The sequence below is a fragment of the Corapipo altera genome, unplaced genomic scaffold, assembly GCF_003945725.1.
Source record: "Corapipo altera isolate COAL_440 unplaced genomic scaffold, ASM394572v1 61067, whole genome shotgun sequence".
Classification (NCBI taxonomy): domain Eukaryota; kingdom Metazoa; phylum Chordata; class Aves; order Passeriformes; family Pipridae; genus Corapipo; species Corapipo altera.
Genome location: NW_020885043.1, coordinates 237,818 through 259,989, shown reverse-complemented (window position 1 = coordinate 259,989; position 22,172 = coordinate 237,818). Strand labels below are relative to the sequence as shown.

At 42.1% G+C, this 22,172-nt stretch overlaps 1 protein-coding gene across 2 annotated transcripts in view; it reads left to right on the top strand.

Annotated features, from left to right (window-relative positions):
• LOC113959487 (poly [ADP-ribose] polymerase 8-like) overlaps positions 1–22,172 on the top strand; it is a 254,813-nt gene that overhangs the window by 195,083 nt on the left and 37,558 nt on the right. For both annotated transcript variants that reach the window (XM_027668556.1, XM_027668555.1), the window contains exons 10-14: positions 546–612; positions 5,465–5,590; positions 9,405–9,966; positions 11,066–11,119; positions 11,223–11,318. In XM_027668556.1, the coding sequence (XP_027524357.1) occupies positions 546–612; positions 5,465–5,590; positions 9,405–9,966; positions 11,066–11,119; positions 11,223–11,318 (905 nt within the window). The remainder of the gene's footprint in view (positions 1–545; positions 613–5,464; positions 5,591–9,404; positions 9,967–11,065; positions 11,120–11,222; positions 11,319–22,172) is intronic.

Below are 22,172 nucleotides of genomic sequence, written 5' to 3'. Positions count from 1 at the left end.
AATACCAATTTTCCTTTTTTAATTAAATTTGAATCAGCCCCAGATTTTTGTTTTCATTCCTTTTTGGTTTACTATAGTCATTACTTCCTTATTTAATACAAAGTCTATTCATGCTTGTAATATGTGTTGGCTATTGTCCTGCCTCGAGGACCTGAGAGTCTCTCAAAAAGTGCTGGAATCCACATGCCCCTTCTATCTAGTAAATGCTATTAAAGGATTTTAGTAATACCAGGAGCTGACTTCCAGCCTTCACCCCTTACACTTTATGGATATACCAACATCAGGACAGGTCTTGAGGAAAATTCAAGGTAATCCTTGGCCACTGGAATTCATACATCAGGCACTTAGATGATGATTACAAATCATGTATTCATTTGTTCATAGACTAAGATGACATGTCTGCTTTCACTATTTGTTCAATGGCATTTCCTATGGTAAAGGTCCAGATAGAATATTGTGGGAATATTTTAATATGACTTGTATGGTCATGAGTTCTTGATTATTGTTTTAAGTTTGTATATCAACGATATATCCTTTTTCTGTAGTGCCAACTGTGGATGTATTTCAGATCTCTACTAAGGAAAGATTTGGGCTGGGACATCAGATAAAAAAGTAAGTCTGGAAAAGTGTTTAAAGTGTTTTAAGTAAATATTGCACTTTTTAGTTCCAAGACCATGTCAAGTGGGATAAAATTCACAGGTTGTCAGGTTAGTGGGATCAAAGTGTTTTGAACTTGTTTTCCTTTAAATGAAAAAATAAAAGGTTTTGCTTTTTTAAGTTTAGTTTTGACAGTTAGAATCATAGAATCATTAAGGTTGGAAAAGACCTCCAAGATCATTGAGTCCAACCATTAACCCAGTATGGCAAATATGGGTGCTGAAGAAATGAAGCTGCACACACACCATGATTCAGTTTTCAGGATTCTCCACAGAGCTTTCTCTGCATTCCCCTTTTATTAGGGTTCTTTTGGTAAACAGTGCCTGGTGTTGTCATTCAGTTAACTAGAATTCCCAGGACTTTTTGAAAACTCAGTGTTTTGATTCACACACTCCTTCTCAGCTCCAAGGCTGAAACACTCCCTTTTGATTCTAATTAACTGATGAATGCAGGTGCCTCTGACTCAGCTTATTCCCACAACCCAGCACCACCGTGTTCACCACTAAACCATTTTCCCAAGTGCCATATCCACATGCCTTTTAAACACTTCCAGGGATAGTGATTCCACCACTTCCCTGGGCAGCCTGTTCCAATGCTTTACAACCCTTTCAGTGAAGAAATTTTTCCTAATATCTAACCTGAACCTCCCCTGGTGCAACTTGAGGCCATTTCCTCTCATCCTGCCACTTGTTAATCCCTTTTCAGGGAGTTGTAGAGAGTGATAAGGTCTCCCCTGAGCCTCCTTTTCTCCAGACTGAACAACTCCAGCTCCCTTAGCTGCTCCTCATCACTTATGCTCTAGACCTTTCCCCAGCTCTGTTGTCCTTCTCCAGACCTGCTCCAGCACCTCAAAGTCCTTCCTGAATTCAGGGGCCCAAAACTGAACATAGTACTTGAGATGCAGCATCACCAGTGCCAAGTACAGAAGGACAATCACTTCCCCAGTCCTGCTGGCCACACTATTTCTGATCCAAGCCAGGATGCCATTGGTCTTCTTGTCCACCTGGGCACATGCTGGCTCATGTTCAGCTGCTATTGACCAACACCTCCAGGTCCTTTTCCAATGGGCCACTTTCCAGCCACTCTGCCCCAAGCCTGTAGCACTGCATGGGGTTGTTGGTCACCCAAGTTCAAGACTTGGCACTTGGCCTTGTTGAACCTCATACAATTGGCCACAGCCCATCTATCCAGCCTGTCCAGATCCCTCTGCAGAGCCTTTCTAATCACAAGAAAATACCCACTCCCCCCCAACTTGGTGTCTACTGCAACTTGCTGAGGGTGCACTTGATCCCCTCATCCAGATCATCAATAAAGATATTAAACTGAACCACCCCCACTACTGAGCCCTGGGGAACCCCACTAGTGATCAGCTGCCATCTGGTTTTAACATTCCCCACCACTGTCTGGGCCCAACCATCCAGGCAGTTTTTTGCCCAGCAAAGAGTAAACCCATCCAAGCCATGAGCAGCCAGTTTCTCCAGGAGAATGCTGTGGGAAATGGTGTCAAAGGCTTTACTGAAGTCCATGTAGACACATCCACAGCTTTTCCCTCATCCACTGGGTGGGTCACCTTGTCATAGAAGGAGAACAGATCAGTCAAGCAGGACCTGCCTTTCATAAGCCCATAGTGGTTGGGCATGATCCCCTGGTTGTCCTGTATGTGCCATGTGATAGTACTCATGATCTGCTCCATGACCTTCCCCAGGACTGAGGTCAGGTTGACAGACCTGTAGTTCTCCGGATCCTCCTGATGCCTAAAATGGAAGAAAAAATTTCTCCAAAGAATATTAGTATAGATAAGATAGAGAGCAGTTCTTTAATGAAGGCCTTCAAGTGCACACAGTACATAGGCACACACACGTGTCCAGGGGTTTTACAATTTTATAGTACTAATCCATCCAATCCAAGAACTATCTGCTCCCAGATCCTCCCCAGATCTGCCCCCCGGCACTCCTCCCCAGAATTGAGTTGGAGGTCTCAAGACCCCTTTCTTCCTCATCTTCCTCCTCCTCACAGCATGCATTGTCTTTGGAGCTCTTCCAAGCTTCCTGGGCCTTCAAGGTTGCTTTGGCTATAATGACATCTTATTATTTCGGTCCAGGTGCATATGTCCTAAGCAAAATGTGCTTACTATAGTCTTTTCCCTTGAGAAGAACATTAAAAAAACCTGAAGAATTTAGAAAATTTGATATGAATCATGAGAACTGGGTTTGGTAACTGTCAACTGTTATTTAAAGTGTGAGAAACTTTACAGCCATACTAAAAATCTATATTTGCTACAAATCTTAAAATTTCTAAGGCATCACTCCTTCCGACCCTTCTTGTAGATGGGTGCCACATTTGCCAAGTTCCAGTCACCTGGGATCTACCTGGTTGACCAGGACTGCTGGTAAAGTGATTGAAAGTGGCTTGGTGAGCTCTTCTACCAGCTCCTTCAGTATTCTTGGGTGGATCCCATCTGGCACCATGGACTTGTGTGGGTCTAAGTGGCATAGCAGGTCTCTAACCATTTCATCCTGGATTATGGGGACTTCATTCTGCTCCCCATTTCTGTCTTCCAGCTCAAGGAGCTGGTTACCTTGATGACAACTTGTCTTGCTATTAAAGACTGAGGCAAAGAAGGCATTAAGTACCTCAGCTTTTTCCTCATCACTATATTTTTTATCACTATCTTTGACCCCACATCCAACAAAGGATGGAGATACTCCTTGGCCCTCCTTTTGTTGCTGATGCATTTGAAAAAACATTTTTTGTTGTCTTTTATGGCAGTGGCCATATAAGTTCTAGCTGAGTTTGGCCCTTCTAATTTTCTCCCTGCATAAGCTCACAACATCCTTGTAGTCTTCCCAAGTTGCCTGCCCCTTCTTCCAAAAGGTGAAACACTCTTTTTTTCCCTGAGTTCCAGCCAAAGCTCTCTATTCAGCCAGGCTGGTCTTCCCCTCTGGCTAGTCTTTTGGCACATGGGGACAGTCTGCTCCTGTGCCTTTAAGATTTCCTTCTTAAAGCAGGTCCAGCTCCTCTGCCCTTCAGGACTGCCTTCCAAGGAACTCTCTCAAGCAGTTTCCTAAACAGGCCAAAGTCTGCCCTCTGAAAGTCTAAGGTAGCACTTCTGCTGACCTCCCTCCTTACTTCTCTGAGAACAGAAAACTCTATAATTTTGTGTTCACTGTACCCAAGACGGCTCTGACCATCACATCACCCACCAGTCCTTCTCTGTTCACAAACAGCATCTCCAGTAGGACACCTCTCCTGGTAGGCTCACTCACCAGCTGTGTCAGGAAGTTCTCTTCTACACACTCCAGGAAACTCCTAGATTTCTCCCTCTCTGCTGTGCTGCATTTCCAGCAGACATCTGGTAAGTTGAAGTCCCCCTCAAGAACAAGGGCCAGAGATCGTGAGACTTCTCCCAGCTGCTTATAGAATATTTCATCTGCCTCTTCATCCTGATTGGGTGGTCTATAACAGACTCCCACCAGGATATCTGCTCTGTTGGCCTTCCCCCTGATTCTTACCCATAAGCACTCAATACTATCACCATCATTAAGCTCTTGACAATCAAGACAGTCCCTAACACACAGGGCTACCCCACCACCTCTCCTTTTTTGCCTATCCCTTCTGAAGAGTTTATAGCCATCCATTGCAGCACTGCTGTTGTGTGACTTGTCCCACCATGTCTCTGTGCTGACAACTATGTCATAGTTTTCCTGCTGCACCATGGCTTCCAGTTCCTCCTGTTTGTTGCCATGCTGCATGCATTGGTGTAAACGTACTTCAGTTGGGATAGCAACCCCACTGCCTTTTCAGGGGGAGAAGCTCCAGTTCCTCAGTGAGCCTTCTCAGGCACTTCAGCAGTTTCTAGCACATCAATTCTTGCATCCTTGCTGTTGCGTGGATCCTCATCTCCTACCTCTACCAAGACAGCAGATTGAAGGACCTAGTTAGCACGGTGTCTCTCAAACAGTGGTGTGCCGCCCCCAGGCATATCTCCAGCGATCCTGATTTTATCCCCTTCCCTGTTTAAATATAGTTCAAAGTTCTCTCAATGAGACTTTTTAACTCCTGTGCAAGGATTCTTTTGGAGAGAACTTGATTTGTGCTGCCTGACAAGTGTTTTTGTCACTTTATTGTCTTTTAGGAACTAAGCTACAAAAGTAAAAAAAAGACTGTCAGTAGGAGAGTTCAATTTAATGTTTTTGCTTTGTGAAACCTCTGGAGCAAGAATCTTTTTTTTAGCATCATTCATACCCTAAGGGGACTATGCTTTCATGGTGGTCTCTAAGATGTACCACAGTAATTCGACCATCCAAGTTTTGAGGACAAGAGGGAAGAATAGTTGAAAAAATTAGCAGTTTCATCTGTTCATGGTACAATTCAATTTAATAACATGTTGCTGAGTCATCTTTTCACATATGTTTGTGTATGTGTGACAAGAATATAGACTTTAATATCTGACCCTTTCAACAGTAAGAATCCCTTAAGAAAAAAATGTCTTTTGCTGTTTGGTGTTTAAAGAAATTCAGTGCAGCATTTTTGCAATCATACAAATGAAGCAATGTTACTAAAATATCTTGTTGTTTACACACACTGTATTCTCAATAAGAATTCCATGTGAATTAGTTCTATGTGGAAAACCCCCCACATTTTTGAGGAGCTGAAACACCCAATCATCAGTCCATATATGTGACAGAGAAATTCTATCTGAGGTCATTGCATCATGTGACCTATATAGTGAACTGTGACCCTAGTATTAAAGTGAGTATGTCTTGGCTGGGATAAGAAAATCTTTTTTTCTGTCTTAATTTTGCAGAATCATGCAGACATTTGTTACACAACAGTGGAAGAACAGCAAAGAAAAATCTAATTGTACACACAATAAGAAGGAGTCTGACAAAAAGGTGAAATCCCCTCTGCACATCTTTTCTACATTGTGCAGGTAATAGCAAGGAAACTGAGCTGTTACCAACATATCCTGTTAAAAATCCACAGCAAACTTTGCAAGGTGAAGTGTTGACTTTTATCCACAGAGAAGTGCTCTGTTTCAATCATACCTTGTGGATTTCCAGTCCTTGCCTTGCATGGCATCAAAAGTGAATTAGGTACTATTGCAACTTCTGAGACTATTTGAAGGCAGAGTATTTCAGTGCCCTGTTCTCTCAAACAGTCATGACTAACCTGGAATTGGAAATAATTCATTTTTTATTACTCAATTTCTTTGTATTTTTATCTTTACTAGATAGGTAGCATTTGACTGTTACTTGAATAGCAAAAATATATAAATAACTATATATACACATAATATATGTATAAATATTTATATATAAATATTTTTGTGGTTGTCTAGATGTTTTTTCCACAGCTGTGTATATTTTTAATGTTTCTAAGGTAGAATGGTCATTAATGAAAAACTGATCTTTAGAGCTGCTGAGCACCCACCCCTCTCCATTGTTTGAATACATGAATCACAGAATGGGTCAGGTTGGAAGGGACCACAGTGGGTCATCTGGTCCAACCTCCCTGCTCAAGCAGGGTCATCCCAGAGCACATGGCACAGGATTGTGTCCAGACAGTTCTGGAATATCACCAGTGAGGGGGACTCCACACCCTCTCTGGGCAATCTGTTCCAATGCGTGGTCACCAGCACAGGAAAGAAGTTCTTCCTCATGTTCAGGTGGAATTGTGAGAAATATCTCTAATTAAAATTTCAGAGACAGCCAAATAAAGTGAAACAAAGAACTTTATTAACAGCACGCTGGGTGCACTGGACTCATGACCAGGTCCGAGCACACCCTGAATGGGAGGGATGAGCCTTTTTAAGACCCTTTGATTTACATAACCACTCCCTTGCTCCTCCCATGCCAAGCCTCACTCTTCCTTAAAAGGTGATATAGTCTTCTTCTTGCAGTCCATTGGTTGTTTTAACCAACCTATCAAGTTGTTTCCCTGCCCCCGGCCGCATGGTCCCTTGGCAGTGAGCCCAGACTGGTCTTACTGCCTTACATACTTTCTGGCCCACCTTCTTACTGTAACTGTAAGTAACAGTAAGTAACTGTAAGCAACCCTGTAAGCAGAACAGTAAGCAGCCCATCAGTCCTCGGCCACAAGATGGTTCCCCAACTCCCCAAATAAAATGACCTCCAGGTATCTCAGCACGAGGCAACCATGGAACCCCCTGCTTGTAATAAAACTGTCTTATTAATTTCCTACAATTCCCCCCTTTTTCTTTTTCTTCATGGTCTTATTACAAACTAAACATTAGATGTTCCCATTGTCCTTCCAAGATCGTTCCCATTTAGTTAGGATCTTTAGTGCTTCGGTCTTATTCTTTACTTGCTCGGAGCCAGGGCATAGGACCATGATCCTCCGCGTCTCAGGGTTTCTAAGTGTAGCGTCTTTCGGATCCATCAGTATGGTGGTCAGGTGCATTCCTTGAACTACACTAAGGATTAATCTTATAAAATATGGAATTAAACAGGGTAGAAATAACAATCCAGCAAAGGTACGCAAATGAAGGAAGCCTAGCCATTTCCACCACCTTTTCCTGAATAAATTACTCCACTACCCCTCATTTAGTATCGATTTCCATTTTTGTATTGGGACATGGGCTATTTTTCAGATATTGGTCGCTATATTTGTTATTGCTTCTCCATTGTCATCTATTTGCAAACAACAGTCTGAAGTATTAAACTTACCACACACCCCTCCTTCCTCTGTCAAGAGGTAGTCTAGCGCCAGCTGTTTCTGGTATATGGCTGCTCTACTCTGGGTTTGCTGGTGGGCCAGTAACTCCAAGTCCTGTGCAGTTTGATTAGTAATTATCTCAACTACTGTTTGCAATCGTATTATCTGGTTAAGCATGTGAATAGGAGTTTGATAACCCCAGCTTCCATCGTATGCCCATGTGGCTGGGCCATATGTTTCTATAATTCTTTGAGGAAGTCATTTATCTTTCCCCCATCTCTGAGTTCTTCCAATTGTCCTTTTTTCCCATTTTAAATCTTCATACAGTAGAACCCCCAGTTCATTTTCCTTCTCTAAAGGTAACAAGAAAAACCCAGGTTGTATTAACCCCAGAGTACAACATCCTGTCCATTTTCCTGGGAGGAGAGTGTGTGCCCTTTTTCCACATATCCAGAAAAACTCATTTGGTGCCTTCCAAAATTTTCGGAGATATTATCTATGTTTTTCCAGAACTTCGAAATTTCCCTTATCCCTGAGAAAGGGTTCATTTTTGTATCTTTGCATTTGTACAATCTCCAACTTTCTATCCATCTACAGTCAGAAGTGTTTTTGCCTGTCCAGTAAGTCCTGAGAGCTCGGGGGACATATTTACTAGAAATTGAATTTGCACTTAAGATTCTTTTACAGGGGGTATTTCCAACTGATTGTGAAAAAGGGGTTCCTATTTTTTGCAAACAATCTATCCCAATTCTCTGGGATAGAGCACCTAAAGCACCACTCCTTCCTCCTGTCAGCCCAAGGGCGGTAATTAGCCGACTGCAACAGTGAGTCAGCAACCTTCGCATGCATTTTCCACTGTCACAACTTGGTAACATAGTTTAGGGTTGCTTGTAAAGTGTAGAAAAATGATTCAGCATACCTCATACTGGTTCTTGCTTTGGAAGGACAGATGAACATGAACCTTATTAAAATGTGACGGTTCATGTGAATATTCTTTCAGAAAAAACTTTTTTCTTTATTTCTGCATTTATAATTGTTCTGGTTCTGGCCGGGACAGGGTTAACTTTTGCAGTAGCTGGGAGGGGACATGGCTAGGACACAGAGGTTTTTCTCTACCACCTCATCTCATTGCCGGGGGCTGGGGAAAGGGACTCTCTTCTGGGGAAAAGGGGTTCCTTCCAGTCAAGAAAATGCGGGAGGGAGCCATCGGGGCGGGGATGAGGGGGGGATGTTCGTGTGAATGGTTTCTTTTCTTATACCCTTTGTCATTGTTGCTATTACTGTTCATTTTATCTCATTGCTGTTTCCAGTAAATTGTTCCTATCTCAACCCATGATCTTTACCTTTTGTGTCTCCAATTGGAGGAGGGAGGGAGAGGGTGTGTGGTTTTAGTGGGAGTACTAAATTGGAGAATACCATTCCTAAACCATGACAATAATTTCGGTTCCTCAACATTCTCATTTTTAGTGTTACAGAGCTAGTTCGTCTAAAACAGGAGAGAAGGGCATCAAATTGTCTTCCACAAAGCACTCAGATTATTGTGATTTTTTTAAAATGTTCATTTCAGTTGAATTAAATCTTATTTACTGCCTGCAAGTTTCACTGCTCATTGGATCTGGACATAGAATTTGTTATGTCATGTCCATAAGACAATAACTTTAATGGGATCGTGCCATGATGATTACATAGGAAAGGTAGATTTTGATAAGAAAAATATGATATAATCTTGTGTGAAATATGTGGTTTTCATTTCAAGTATAATCTGAATAAATAGTTTGCTTTGAGATATAGGGGTCTTTACAAAGGATATATCTCTCACATGTCTTAAGTACTTAGTCATCTTTTCAATGGATGGGTTTGTGTATAAATAGGAGTAAGATGTCTATTATTAGGAAACTAGGCCTACATACAATTGATCATTTTTTTAATGTTGAGCTGTGTTTATCACTAGTGAAATACATAAAAACAGGTGGCATTTAAAATTTGTAAATATATCTGGACTTATTTGGGTTTTTTTAGCACAAGACTGATTATTCTTCAACTATGTCTTCTCTTTCTTTATTTTTAAGGTCACCAAACTATCCTCCACCTGGCTGTGGTAAAAATAAATCAAACCTGAAATCAGAACAGGATGGGATCTCCAAAACTCACAAGCTACTGAGAAGGACTTACTCAAGAACAGTTAAGGCAGAGGATGTGTGTGCCACAAAATCTCACAGAACCTTTGGATGCTCATTGTTGAGTGATGCTAGGGCAGAACAGACAATAGCTATTAAATCACACAAACTGTTGAACTGTTCTTGCTCTTCAGTTGTCAAGCAGGAGGAGTGCATCACTTTAAAGCCACATAAGCTATTAAGTAGGTCATGTTCTGGGGACCCTCGATGTGAACACAACAGCACCTTGAAGTCCCACAAATTTTTAAGCAGGTCCTACTCCAGTAATCTTAGAATGGAAGAATTGGATGGATTGAAGAACCACAAATTACTCAGCAAGACTTATTCCAATGCCCCTAAATCATCCAGAATGAAGCCTTTGAAAGAGTTCACCACAGTAGAGGGCAGGAGTGTCTCTCTTACCTCAGGGCTTATTGGGATATTAACATCATCTTCATCATCTCCTTCACAAACTGTTGTGAGTAATAATTTTTGTATTCTGCTAATTTTCCTCCTATTATTTTCCAAATGTACGATTATGCTTATTATGCAAAGACAGTATTTAGGACATATTTTAGTGAATATATTGGATATATTAAATATATTGGAAGCCAAGAGCAATGGAGTCAGCCTTTTAAGGAGGATTTAAGCAACTGTGCATGCACATATATTTAAGTTATAAACTCAGAATTTGCTTAGGTCAAGACAGAGATTTTACATCTCACATTGAATACAGCTCAACAATGCACAGCTGCTGGCAATAGGAAAAGTTCAATGATCCACTTCTTTCCCTGCCTCCTTTCTTGCTGCAGGTAGAGTGTGAGCTTCTGTGCTGCAAAATTGGCTTGATCACACAGGTCTTTTCTCATTTCCCTATTTGCTTTGTGGGGGAAGGAACTGTCTGTTGGCTCGTTTGGGTGCCAAGTCACCTCTCCTTCTGGTCTTTTCAGCTGTGGTCATCATCATACTGGAATTAGAGAAATGAAAGAAAATAAGACTATAAACAAAAACAACCCCCCAAAAAGCTGTAAATAGAGCTGATTGATATAAATATCAGCCCAGAGGGAATTTTGTACATTAGTGACTCCTATAATAAAAGATCCTTCTAAAATTTTGTACATTGAAATAAAAATGCAGAAAGAATCTGAGTGGGATCTGAGCACAGAGGTCTGTTAGCGTGGTGCTCACAGAAGTGAGATCTTAGCAAATATTTAAATGAAAAATATTTTCAGCTGTTCTGAGAGTTATATTAATCACTCAAACCTAAGCATATAGCCCATATCTGAACAGATAATACACAGTTAAAATTTAAAGGAAGTTACCAAATGCTAGTTGATTAGAATGGAGTGAAGGCCCTGGTGTTTCCATTTGAGATTAAAGGTTTTGGGATGCTGAGATACAAAACAGATACATCAGATTTAAGAATGAAAAAGAAAAATCTACCCCACTCTCACCAAACAGTAAAAGGTTTGATGATTTGTAATGGTTGGTTTATGCAAATGACAGATGGTACGCAAAAAATTCTTTATAATTAGTTTACCAACACTGAAATTCCCTGAACTTTTTCCTTGCAGCAAAATTATGGTGCAAAATGCATTTTGGTACAAGACCGTGGCTTTCTTGTGCAGGTAGGATGTCATATCTTATCCATTTATGAAACACTGTGGAGCATGAGCTGACTGTTAATTATTTTTAAGCAGATGTTGTTTTTCTCGTTTTCATTGTTCCCAGACAATTGAATTTGCTGAGCAGCGGATACCAGTATTGAATGAATACTGTGTAGTCTGTGACGAACCCCATGTGTTCCAGAATGGCCCTATGCTGAGGGTAAGTGGTATGCTTGCTGGGATAAACAATTCAGGCAGGGTATGTAAATAGGCTGCTAATAGGATTTGCAAAAGCATCTACATATTCAGTTAACCCCATTTTAAGTCATGGTTAAACCTCTGTAATTTTGAAAATCTTATTAGGTGTTTATTTGCCTCTTCAAGCTCATATGTACCTTTTAAACCCATGTTTTTTCTGACAGATTTATGAGCAACCAAACCCTTATTAGAAGTGTATAGAAAAGGTACCAGTTCCTTGTAGCTTATCTTTGAATGCACTGCTATGCATATTACCTGTGACAAGATAATGCAAATTGAATAATCTGTGAAATTTGGATAATAAAATAATTTAAATCATTGGGTTTTATCTGTCATCCATAGGACAAAGCAAACAGTAGGATTTATTCCAGTTCACATGATGAACTATTAAAAGAAAACAGAATGGAAAGTCATCTGCTCTAAATTAAAAAATCATAATTCTTGCTTTCCCACCTCAGAGATCAAAATCCCTCAGAATGACTTTTCTCTGTCTTCAGTTTAAAAAGAGGTCATTTTAGCCATCCGTTTGAGAGTTTGTCAGTCCTTCAAAACAGAGGAAAGTTCAAACATGTTTGTCACTAATCACATATTCATCAGTGCCTTTGCAAGCAGCATAACCTAGCAAACTTTGCAAAAATGAAAAAATGTCCTTATATAACCCAGAAAGGAGGAGATAGCAGGAAGAAATCTAGCATACTCTGTGTATGTTTGAATGACTCAATAAGCAATACAGAGCCATTAATGAGTTTGCAGTTCTGTAGAAGGAGGGAAAGGATCTCAGTTTGAATAGAGCATGAGTTTGCCAAAGAATCTTAAGGAAATTTATGCTTCATTATGCTGAGAGTTCTGGCAGAGGAAGCCTAAAGTAGTCAATTTTAGGGTTTATTTGTATGCTTCACACACAGACACAGATACATACATATATATATATGATGCATGTAAAGGGAATAAAGAATGACCCAACTGAAAGAGCATTTTATGTTTAATACTGCTGCAACAGCAGATTTTAGAAATACAGCACTTTATTAAGCAGAATGCAGAGGGCTTTCATTTAAGGTAAGGCTACATGCGATCTAGCCTTGTGTCACTTAATGGATCCCATATGCAGTATTACTAGACTTCATAAAGAGCTTTAGAGTGTTCACGGTTTTGATACCACATAACTTTATCAGATTTCATAATGATCAGAACCTTGTTACAGTCTGCTTATATTTTTAGATTCTGTGTCTTAATCTCATTTTCTACAGACATCCATATCTCAAAGGCATTATTTAGATAGGCTTTATCTGTAGTTGGTTGTACCACGAGAGATGCCACAGACTAAATAGTTCTAGATGGTTCAACAGTCTCTTCCTTTAAAGAATAGTTCCTCCACATAGATGCACACAGGGTCATGTCTGGGTGTGTGTATCCTTAATGATGAGTTCCCTTTTACCTTCTAGACTTCTTTTTCAACAATGAAGAAAGTATATGAATTTATAAAAGCATAGAAAATTTATTGCTTTTATTTGATTCTGTAATCCTCCAGTATGTCAGCCTGACACCTTTCCTGAACTATACTGTAGTTTAATTGTCTTGAAATGCAGTTTAAAAAATTCAACAATTGCCATCACACAATAAGTACATTCTTTTAATACTGTAAACTCTCATACCTGTGTGTAAATTTTTGTGCTGATTATTAATTACTTGGATAATTCTGATGTCTCATCCTCAGGACAGCTGAAGGTAGCAAATGAAACTGAGATAAAGTTTTTTCTTTCTGAAGATTTGCTCTACAGGCTATGTTTTTATCTTAGTTATGCAGTATCTTTAAATTAGTCTCTTACAGCACAAGATTTCTTCTCAGTATTGTGTGGTTTGTTTTTAATATATATTTCAATTTACATATGGCTTTATACTCTTGGATGCCTGTCTTTTTCCATAGGCCACGTGTTATGGTTTAACCCCAGCCAGCAACTAGGTACCATGCAGCTGCTCACTCATTCCCCCTGCCTCCCTTGCAAGTGTCCATGGTCAAGTCCACCCCTTCCTCATGAACCCATGTATATGTTGGGTTTTTTCCTTGATGGCCTGAGATGTCATGGGTCCACTGAGGCAGAAATAATTCACCCTTAACTTGCCAATCCAAATCCACCTGAGCCACTTCAATCTTAGCAGCCTGATCCACCTGCTGGTTGTTCTGGTGCTCTTCAGTGGCCCGACTCTTGGCTACATGAGCATCTATGTGACATACCTTCATAGCCGGGTTCTCCAGCCAAGCAGCAATATCTTGCCACAATGCAGCAGCCCAGATGGGTTTACCCCTACACTGCCAGTTTTTCTGCTTCCATTGCTGCAACCACCCCCACAGGGCATTTGCCACCATCCATGAATCAGTATGGAGATAAAATATTGGCCATTTTTCTCATTCAGCAATATCTAGAGCCAGTTGGAGAGCTTTCACCTCTGCAAAGTGACTCCATTCACCTTCTCCTTCTGCAGTTTCCGCAACTTGTTGTAGGGGACTTCATACGGCCACTTTCCACCTCTGATGCTTTCCCACAAAATGCACTTTCTGACCCCTTTCAAATAACTAATGGTGTGAAACAAGGCTGCATTCTTGCACCAACCCTATTCACAGTCTTTTTCAGCATGATGCTCCAAAGGGCCACTGCAGACCTCGATGATCAGGACGGTATCTACATTTGATACTGTACTGATGGAAGCCTATTCAACCTAAGGCGACTGAAGGCCCATACTAAGACCTTAAACCATCTTGTCCAGGAGCTACTTTATGCTGATGACGCCTCCCTTGTCACCCACACAGAAGCAGCTCTGCAGCGTTTAACATCCTGCTTTGCAGATGCTGCTGAGTTCTTTGCGCTGGAAGTCAGCTTAAAGAAGACTGAAGTTCTCTATCAACCTGCACCTCAGGAAGTCTTCCATCATCCCCATATCACCATTGGCAAATCAGAACTCAAATCAGTTCAGCAGTTTAATTACCTAGGTAGCCTCATCTCCTTGGATGGTAAGATTGATGGAGAGATAGACAACAGGTTAGCAAAGGCATATAGTGCCTTCAGAAAGCTTCATAAAAGAGTTTGGCGAAATAAACACTTGAAGAAAAGTACAAAGATCATTGTCTGCAGAGTCATTGTGCTGTCTACTCTCTTATATGGATCTGAATCATGGGTCATCTACTGCCACCACCTGCGACTCCTAGAACGCTTCCATCAATGCTGCCTCCGTACAATCCTAAACATCCACTGGTCAGATTATGTGACCGATACATCTGTTCTAGAACAAGCAGCAGTCACAAGTATTGAGGCCATGTTGCTGAGAACACAGCTGCGCTGGGCAGGACACGTCTCCAGGATGAAGGATCGCCTCCCTAAGATCTTGCTTTATGGTGAACTTGCCACTGGCTGCCGCAAGAGAGGAGCCCCGAAGAAAAGATACAAGGACTTCCTGAAACAACATCTCAACCTTGGCCATATTGATCAACATAACTGGTCTACTCTGGCCTCCAATCGGGAGGTCTGGAGACACACCATCTATAACGCTGCTGATGCTTTTGAGAAAGCACGCAGAATCACCCTTGAGGAGAAAAGACAACGCAGAAAGAATCGTGCCTTGCAGAATATACCACCTAAGGAGTCTTTCTGCTGTGCCTTTTACAACCGGACATGCCTATCTCGTATTGGCCTTTTTAGCCACCAACGCACTTGTAACAAACGTGGGTAGAGCCTTCCCCAAATCTTCATTCGTGAAGCCTAGCCATGATGTAGGGGACTTCATACAGCCACTTTCTACCTCTGATGCTTTCTCACAATACAGCAGGATCCATCAGTAAACAAGGCATAGTACTTCTCTCTGCTAATTTATTATACAGTGTGGCCTCTTCAGCATGTGTCCCCTCCTCTGATGATATTCCAAAATCTTTGCCTTCTGGCCAGTCCATGATCACTTCCAAGATTCCTGGATGACTGGTGTTTCCTATTCAAGCTCATTGTGCGATCAGTGTGACCCACTTACTCCATGTAGCATCAGTTGCATGATGTGCAGAGGAGACCCTCCTTTTGAACATCCAAGCCAACACAGGTAACCAGGGTGCCAGGAGGAGCTGTGCTTCAGTACCAATCACCTCTGAAGCAGCTCAAACCCCCTTCACAAGCTGCCAGTATCTCTTTCAGTTGGAGTATAGCAAGCTTCAGATCCTCTGTATCCCTGACTCCAAAAGCCAAGGGCCTTGAGTCTTCCCTGCTGCTTTCTGCCAGAGGCTCCAGTGCAGTGAATGAATCCAAGTGGAGACAGACTTTCTCCAGGCAGAACTAACTCGTAACTTTATTACCCCATATAATATACAGAATAGGGGGCCGAGCTATCAAGCTAGGCCAGATGTTTCTTATCCCCACACATACCACACACGCCCACCTGACTGCTTTCAGTCACAAAGAACGATCACGCCTCAAGCAGCTTTCCAGCTTGACCTGGTGATTCTTTTCACACGCACTAATCTTAGCTCTGGCTCGCTCAGGACCACAATATTTTTTCTTTAGTATTTTCTTCTTCTTCTTTTATCATCCAGGTGGCTGGTGTTGTCTGTCTAGCTGCTCCTACACTCCAGGTAGGGCCATTCTCTACAGCTGCCGTGTAGAGCACATTTTTTACATCTTGAAATCATAGAATCCTAGAATGTTTGGAAGGAACCTTAAAGTTTGTCTAGTTCCAATCCCCCTGCTATGGGAAGGGAACCTTCCACTAGACCTGGTTACTTAGAGTCCCATCCAGCCTGGACTTGAACACATCCAGGAATAATCTTGCCCTGTCCAGATGGGTCAAAGTGTTACTGCATGAACTACCTCCTGTTTGATTTTTTCAAAGGCTTGTCATTCCTCAGGGCCCCATTTGAAATCATTCTTCTTCCGGGTCACTTGATAGAGAGGGCTGACAATCAGACTGCAATTTGAAATGTGCATGTATGAGTGAGCCAACCAGGGGAGGTGCCCTGCCGGAGCTGCTGTTTGTGAACAGAGAAGGACTGGTGGGTGATGTGATGGTCTGAGGCCATCTTGGGCATAGTGATCACAAAATGATAGAGTTTACAATTCTCAGAGAAGTAAGGAGGGAGGTCAGCAGAAGTGCTACCTTAGACTTTCAGAGGGCAGACTTTGGCCTGTTTAGGAAACTGCTTGAGAGAGTTCCTTGGAAGGCAGTCCTGAAGGGCAGAGGAGCTGGACCTGCTTTAAGAAGGAAATCTTAAAGGCACAGGAGCAGACTGTCCCCATGTGCCAAAAGACTAGCCAGAGGGGAAGACCAGCCTGGCTGAATAGAGAGCTTTGGCTGGAACTCAGGGAAAAAAAGAGTGTTTCACCTTTTGGAAGAAGGGGCAGGCAACTTGGGAAGACTACAAGGATGTCGTGAGCTTATGCAGGGAGAAAATTAGAAGGGCCAAACTCAGCTAGAACTTATATGGCCACTGCCATAAAAGACAACAAAAAATGTTTTTTCAAATGCATCAGCAACAAAAGGAGGGCCAAGGAGTATCTCCATCCTTTGTTGGATGTGGGGTCAAAGATAGTGATAAAAAATATAGTGATGAGGAAAAAGCTGAGGTACTTAATGCCTTCTTTGCCTCAGTCTTTAATAGCAAGACAAGTTGTCATCAAGGTAACCAGCTCCTTGAGCTGGAAGACAGAAATGGGGAGCAGAATGAAGTCCCCATAATCCAGGATGAAATGGTTAGAGACCTGCTATGCCACTTAGACCCACACAAGTCCATGGTGCCAGATGGGATCCACCCAAGAATACTGAAGGAGCTGGTAGAAGAGCTCACCAAGCCACTTTCAATCACTTTACCAGCAGTCCTGGTCAACTGTGGAGGACCCAGGACACTAAAAGTTGAAAAATGTGATGCCCATCTACAAGAAGGTTCAGAAGGAGGATCTGGGGAACTACAGGCCTGTCAACCTGACCTCAGTCCTGGGGAAGGTCATGGAGCAGATCATCTTGAATGCCATCATGTGACACATACAGGACAACCAGGGGATCAGGCTGAGCCAGCATGGGCTTATGAAAGGCAGGTCTTACTTGACTGACCTGTTCTCCTTCTATGACAAGGCAACCCACTTAGTTTGTTAAGGAAGCGTTCCTGTCTGACCATTCAGGAGGCACTCTGGCAGTCACATTCCTACCACCAGAGAGTTTAACTGTCTGGGACCAGAGCCCCTTTACAGCGGGTGGCTCCAGTGAGCCGATGGGTGCCCCACTTGACTCCCTACACACACCACACTCACAGAGTCAGACTAGGTTTTCCATAGCAGAATCTCAGACCTCTGGATCCTTAAAGCAATTTAATCATGGCACAGTAACACAGATACAGCTTGAACTCGGTGCATCCGGGAAGGGACCCTGAACCAAAGAATCCCTGGGCTTTTGTACCCTTACAGTCTATGTGCCTGATAGTCTGGGGTTTTCCTGCTGAGTCATTGGCTCCTGCTGTGTCTGTGAGTGGCAGGTCACCTGGCTGGCATCACAGGTCTCATGCCCTTTGTTGTGCAAAAGATTGGTGCCAGGTCACACCCTCTTGCCTGGGGCTCCAGCCATTTCCTGCCACCCAGAGCTCAATCTGCAGCTTGCACTGGAGCTGCACACCAATCTACCTGCAATAAATGTATTCCTCAATAGCCCTTCCTTTGTTTTAATCGAGCATACCTGCCAATACACTTAAAAGGAAAAAGAAAAGTTTCAGGGCATTTAACCATTGCCCTTATGCATTATTACAAGTGACAAACACAACAGAATTAAGGCTAACAAGATTATCATAGGGTGGAAATGATTAAGACAAAACCACAAAAGGTTCTCAAAAGTCAGTGATTGACCAACTGGTTGATCATTCACTTCTCATTTGATATGAGAACAGTGTATCCAGTTTTCCTTATCCAAAACTTTAACAGCAAAATAAGAACACAGTAAGACAGTTTATGGCCCCTCCCATTTAGGTTCTACTTTGAATTTTTATGAGAATATTTTGATTAACACTTCATCCCCAAGTTGTATATTATGTACCTGTATTTCAGGTGGGTTGGGCTGATACTACTGTGCATAGTTTCTCTGCTCTTTGAACCTTTCTGCATATATATAACATACTGGGTCAGGCATTCATGTCCATCCAGCAGGCTGGTCTTAGCTGGGATATAAGCCTATGGTATAGCTAAGTTCCTCTTGTAACACCCCAGTCCTGAAGCCTCAAGCTTTACTGGGAGTATTACTTTTATTTAAGACTCCAAGAGTTCCTACTGAACTCTTGCAGAACCTTTGGTTCTTAATACCTTGAGGTCGTGTAAAGAGAAAAAGTCAACACAATTTCCCAAGAGATGTCTTTTAATTTAGGGGGAAAATAGGCATTTTGGCACAAGGTTAAAAGAGGTAACATTGCAAAGTATTTCACCAAAGTACCCAGCATATCAGCTTAGTAAAATACAAGCAATCGGTTTTAAGCTACCCAAAAGAAATTAAGGAAAGAGTAAAGAAAGAAAAGAGATTAAGAGAAAAAACAGGAGAAAAGAGAGAGAGAAGAGAGGAGGAATAAAGAAAGAGACTAGAAGAAGAGAACAATAGTTACCATTGAGAATCCTTCACATGGTGATGGCTAGAGAAGAGGAGACTCTGTGCTCCTGTATTTATATGGTCTGGCCACCATGGCCACCCGTCACAGGTGGGATGTCTGGCTCACTGACCACTCAGTGCCCTCCAGGTCAGAGTGAGGGGTGGTGCAGCTAATCAGAGGCTGGGTCAGGGGTTCCAGGGGGTGTGGTGTGGGTGGACTACCAGGCAGGCCTTTTGATTGACAGCTTCCATGCACCCTGACATGTGGCTTCCGTGAGGCTGTGCCATGTGACTTCCATGCGCTCTGCCATGGCTGCCATGAGGCTGCAGGCTTGGCCCCTTCCCCACACACAGAGTTTGTTCCGACTCAATAAATAATCCAGTGAGATTTGAATCCAGTCTCTCACACCTCTCAAAGAAAATTTCTGCTGGTATTAGTCCTATGGGTTGTCTCAGAGTCAAATTTAAAGCTTCTGACCATTTCAGATTAGTGCCTGCATGTATTTTTGCTATCTTTTCCTTTAATGTCCAATTCATCCTTTCTGCTTGTCCTGAAGAATGTGGGTGATATGGTGTATGTAGTTTTCTTTCTATGCCCAAAGTCTTATACAGCTGATCAATTATATTTGCTGTAAAATGAGCACCTTTGCCTGATTCAACTGACTCTGGAACCTGGTATCTAGGTATAATTACCTTTTGAAAGGTTTTTTATAATCTGGGAGCCCAAGAGCAGGACCAGATGCCAAAGCTCTTTTTATTGCTTTAAAAGCTTGTTCCCTCTCTGGGCCCCATGCAATAGGCTCTATCTCTTTGTTCTTGGTTGCCTCAGTCAGAGACTTAGTCAATTCCCCTAACCCACGAACCCCACAGCTCCCAGAAAACCTCATACCTGCTTTTTGTGACCAGACATGGGAGCTCATTATGGCCTCTATTCTTTCTGGATCTAGCATTTGTTTCCCTTCCCCTAAATAAAGCCTAAATATTTAACTTCCTTTTGACACAGTTGAAGTTTGGAACGAGATGCACAGTGTCTCCTTTTTTGCTAAGGCAATACATAAATATGCAAGCATTCTCATCACAATTTGCTAAAAAAAAAAATCTACATACTGTTCAAGAACCAATTCTCCTGGTAATTTTATACCCCTTAAATCATCCCCCAATATTTGTGAAAAAATGGTAGGGGATCCAGTAAACCCTTGGGGAAGATGTGTCCAAGTCAGTTGCTGTTTTTTCCAGGTGAAGGCAAACAAAAGTTGATTTTCTTTATCTAAGGGAATGCTGAAAATGGCAGTTGTTAAAATATTCGGCTTTAGATGGTTTTTGTAAAAGTATAGTCTAGGGATCTGGCACCACTGGGTGAGGAGTCACTACATGTTGGTTAATTAAATGCCCATAAATCCTGCACAAAGCTGTACTCAGGGTTTCCATCTTTATCTAACCTATTCTTTACAGATATAGTGGAGTTATATGGAGACACACATACCTTCAAAATCCCTTGGGCTAAGTATTGGTCTGTCTGCTGCTAGATATTCTTCTCAGTTTCCAGGGGAATAGGGTCCTGTCCCACAGTGAGTGACACTCCCTTAGTTTTAATACATATGGGTTGTGCTGAAACCAACAATCCCACATCTGTACTGGACTTACTCCAGAATTCTGAGGGTATGACTTTCAATAGTTCTAGTATCTTTTGTTCTAACCACTAGACCACACTCTCACCGCTGCGGCCCGGGTTCAATTCCCGGTCAGGGAAACTCTCCCCCGGGCAGATGGAACTCGTCAGCCCTGTAAGGCCATCCATCTAAGAGAAGGTCACTCTAAACAAACCTACGTCCTGAGGACCTCACTGCCACTGTCCAAACTCGCTCGGCCCCGGCAGATGAACCTTAGGATTAAAGGGTGGGCTCAGTTCAGCGCACACTGCGTGTCACCTAAAAAATCCACTGCGCAGGCTCGAAGGGTAATGACCTTTCCCAAATCTTCGTTCGCGAAGACTGACCATACATCAGTATCTTTTGTTCACTTCTGGAGTTCTCAGTAATCACACTCAGTCCCATAATTATTAAATCCATTCCTTCTGGCAATAAACGCAATTCTCTATCTAAGGCCTGCAGAAGCTCTCTCCCCAACAAGCACACTGGGGAGTCTCTGCTAATACAAATCTCCCCCATACACTCATTTCCTATTGTTACTAACAAGGGTTTACTCAAATACTTTTTTTCTGCCCAGTGACTCCATGTAATAAAACTTTGTCTGTGGTTACTGACCCTTTTGGAGTACAGTTTAAGAGGGACAATGTGGCCCCCATATCTACCAGAAATTCGATGTTGCAACCCTCCACCCCACATACTATATGTCCCTGATGATCCAGGGGTGTTCTCCATAAATTGTATAAATTGGACAGTCTCTTAGTCTATGTCCTAAATTTCTGCAATAGTAACACCCCATTCCTGCAATCCTTCTTCTGTTCTCTGGTCTAGGTCCCTTAAATGTATTTGGCCTTCCCCTCTTCCTCTCTTTCTTCTGGAAATTTTTTCTCACAGCAATGGCCACTAGACTTCCCACTGTTTCTTTAATGTTGTTCTTCTCCATTCCTTGATCTGTCCTCTGCCTTTCTTCCCTCCCATCCTACATGAATACTGCTACACTTAAAATTTTCCACAGGCTTTCTCCCTGCCACCCTGGCATATGCTCCTTCAAATATTTCCAGATGTCAGGGGCTGCCTAGTTTACAAAGACACTAATACAAGTGTATCATTAAAGTTTTGTTATGTCATTCCCCCATATTTCAGTAAAACCTGCTGAAGGTAGCCCGAAAAATGGCTAGGATGTTCGTCCATCTTTTGTCTACATTCTAGTACTTTAGTCCAGTTAACCCCTCATTCCCCACACAATCTTATTTCTTCAACCAGATTTTGAAGCCCTGTCTGACAAGAAGCCCTGCCCCCTACAGTATTATAATCCAAATTTGGGTCATTCACTGTCCGGGGTTCCTATTTCCTCCCACCCGCTGAGCCAGTTCTGCATCCTTATTAATTATTTTTTCCCTTTCATCTGAATGGAATAGTTCTTTCAAAAGCATTTGAGCATCCCCCCAGTTTGGGTTATGTCCAGTGCATATATTAGAGAACAGTTGATCATATTTCTCAGCATCCTCCCTCAATCTTGGCATTTGAGTCCCCCATAATGCTAAATCACTTGGATTCCAAGGGTGCCTGGTATACAGTTGGAG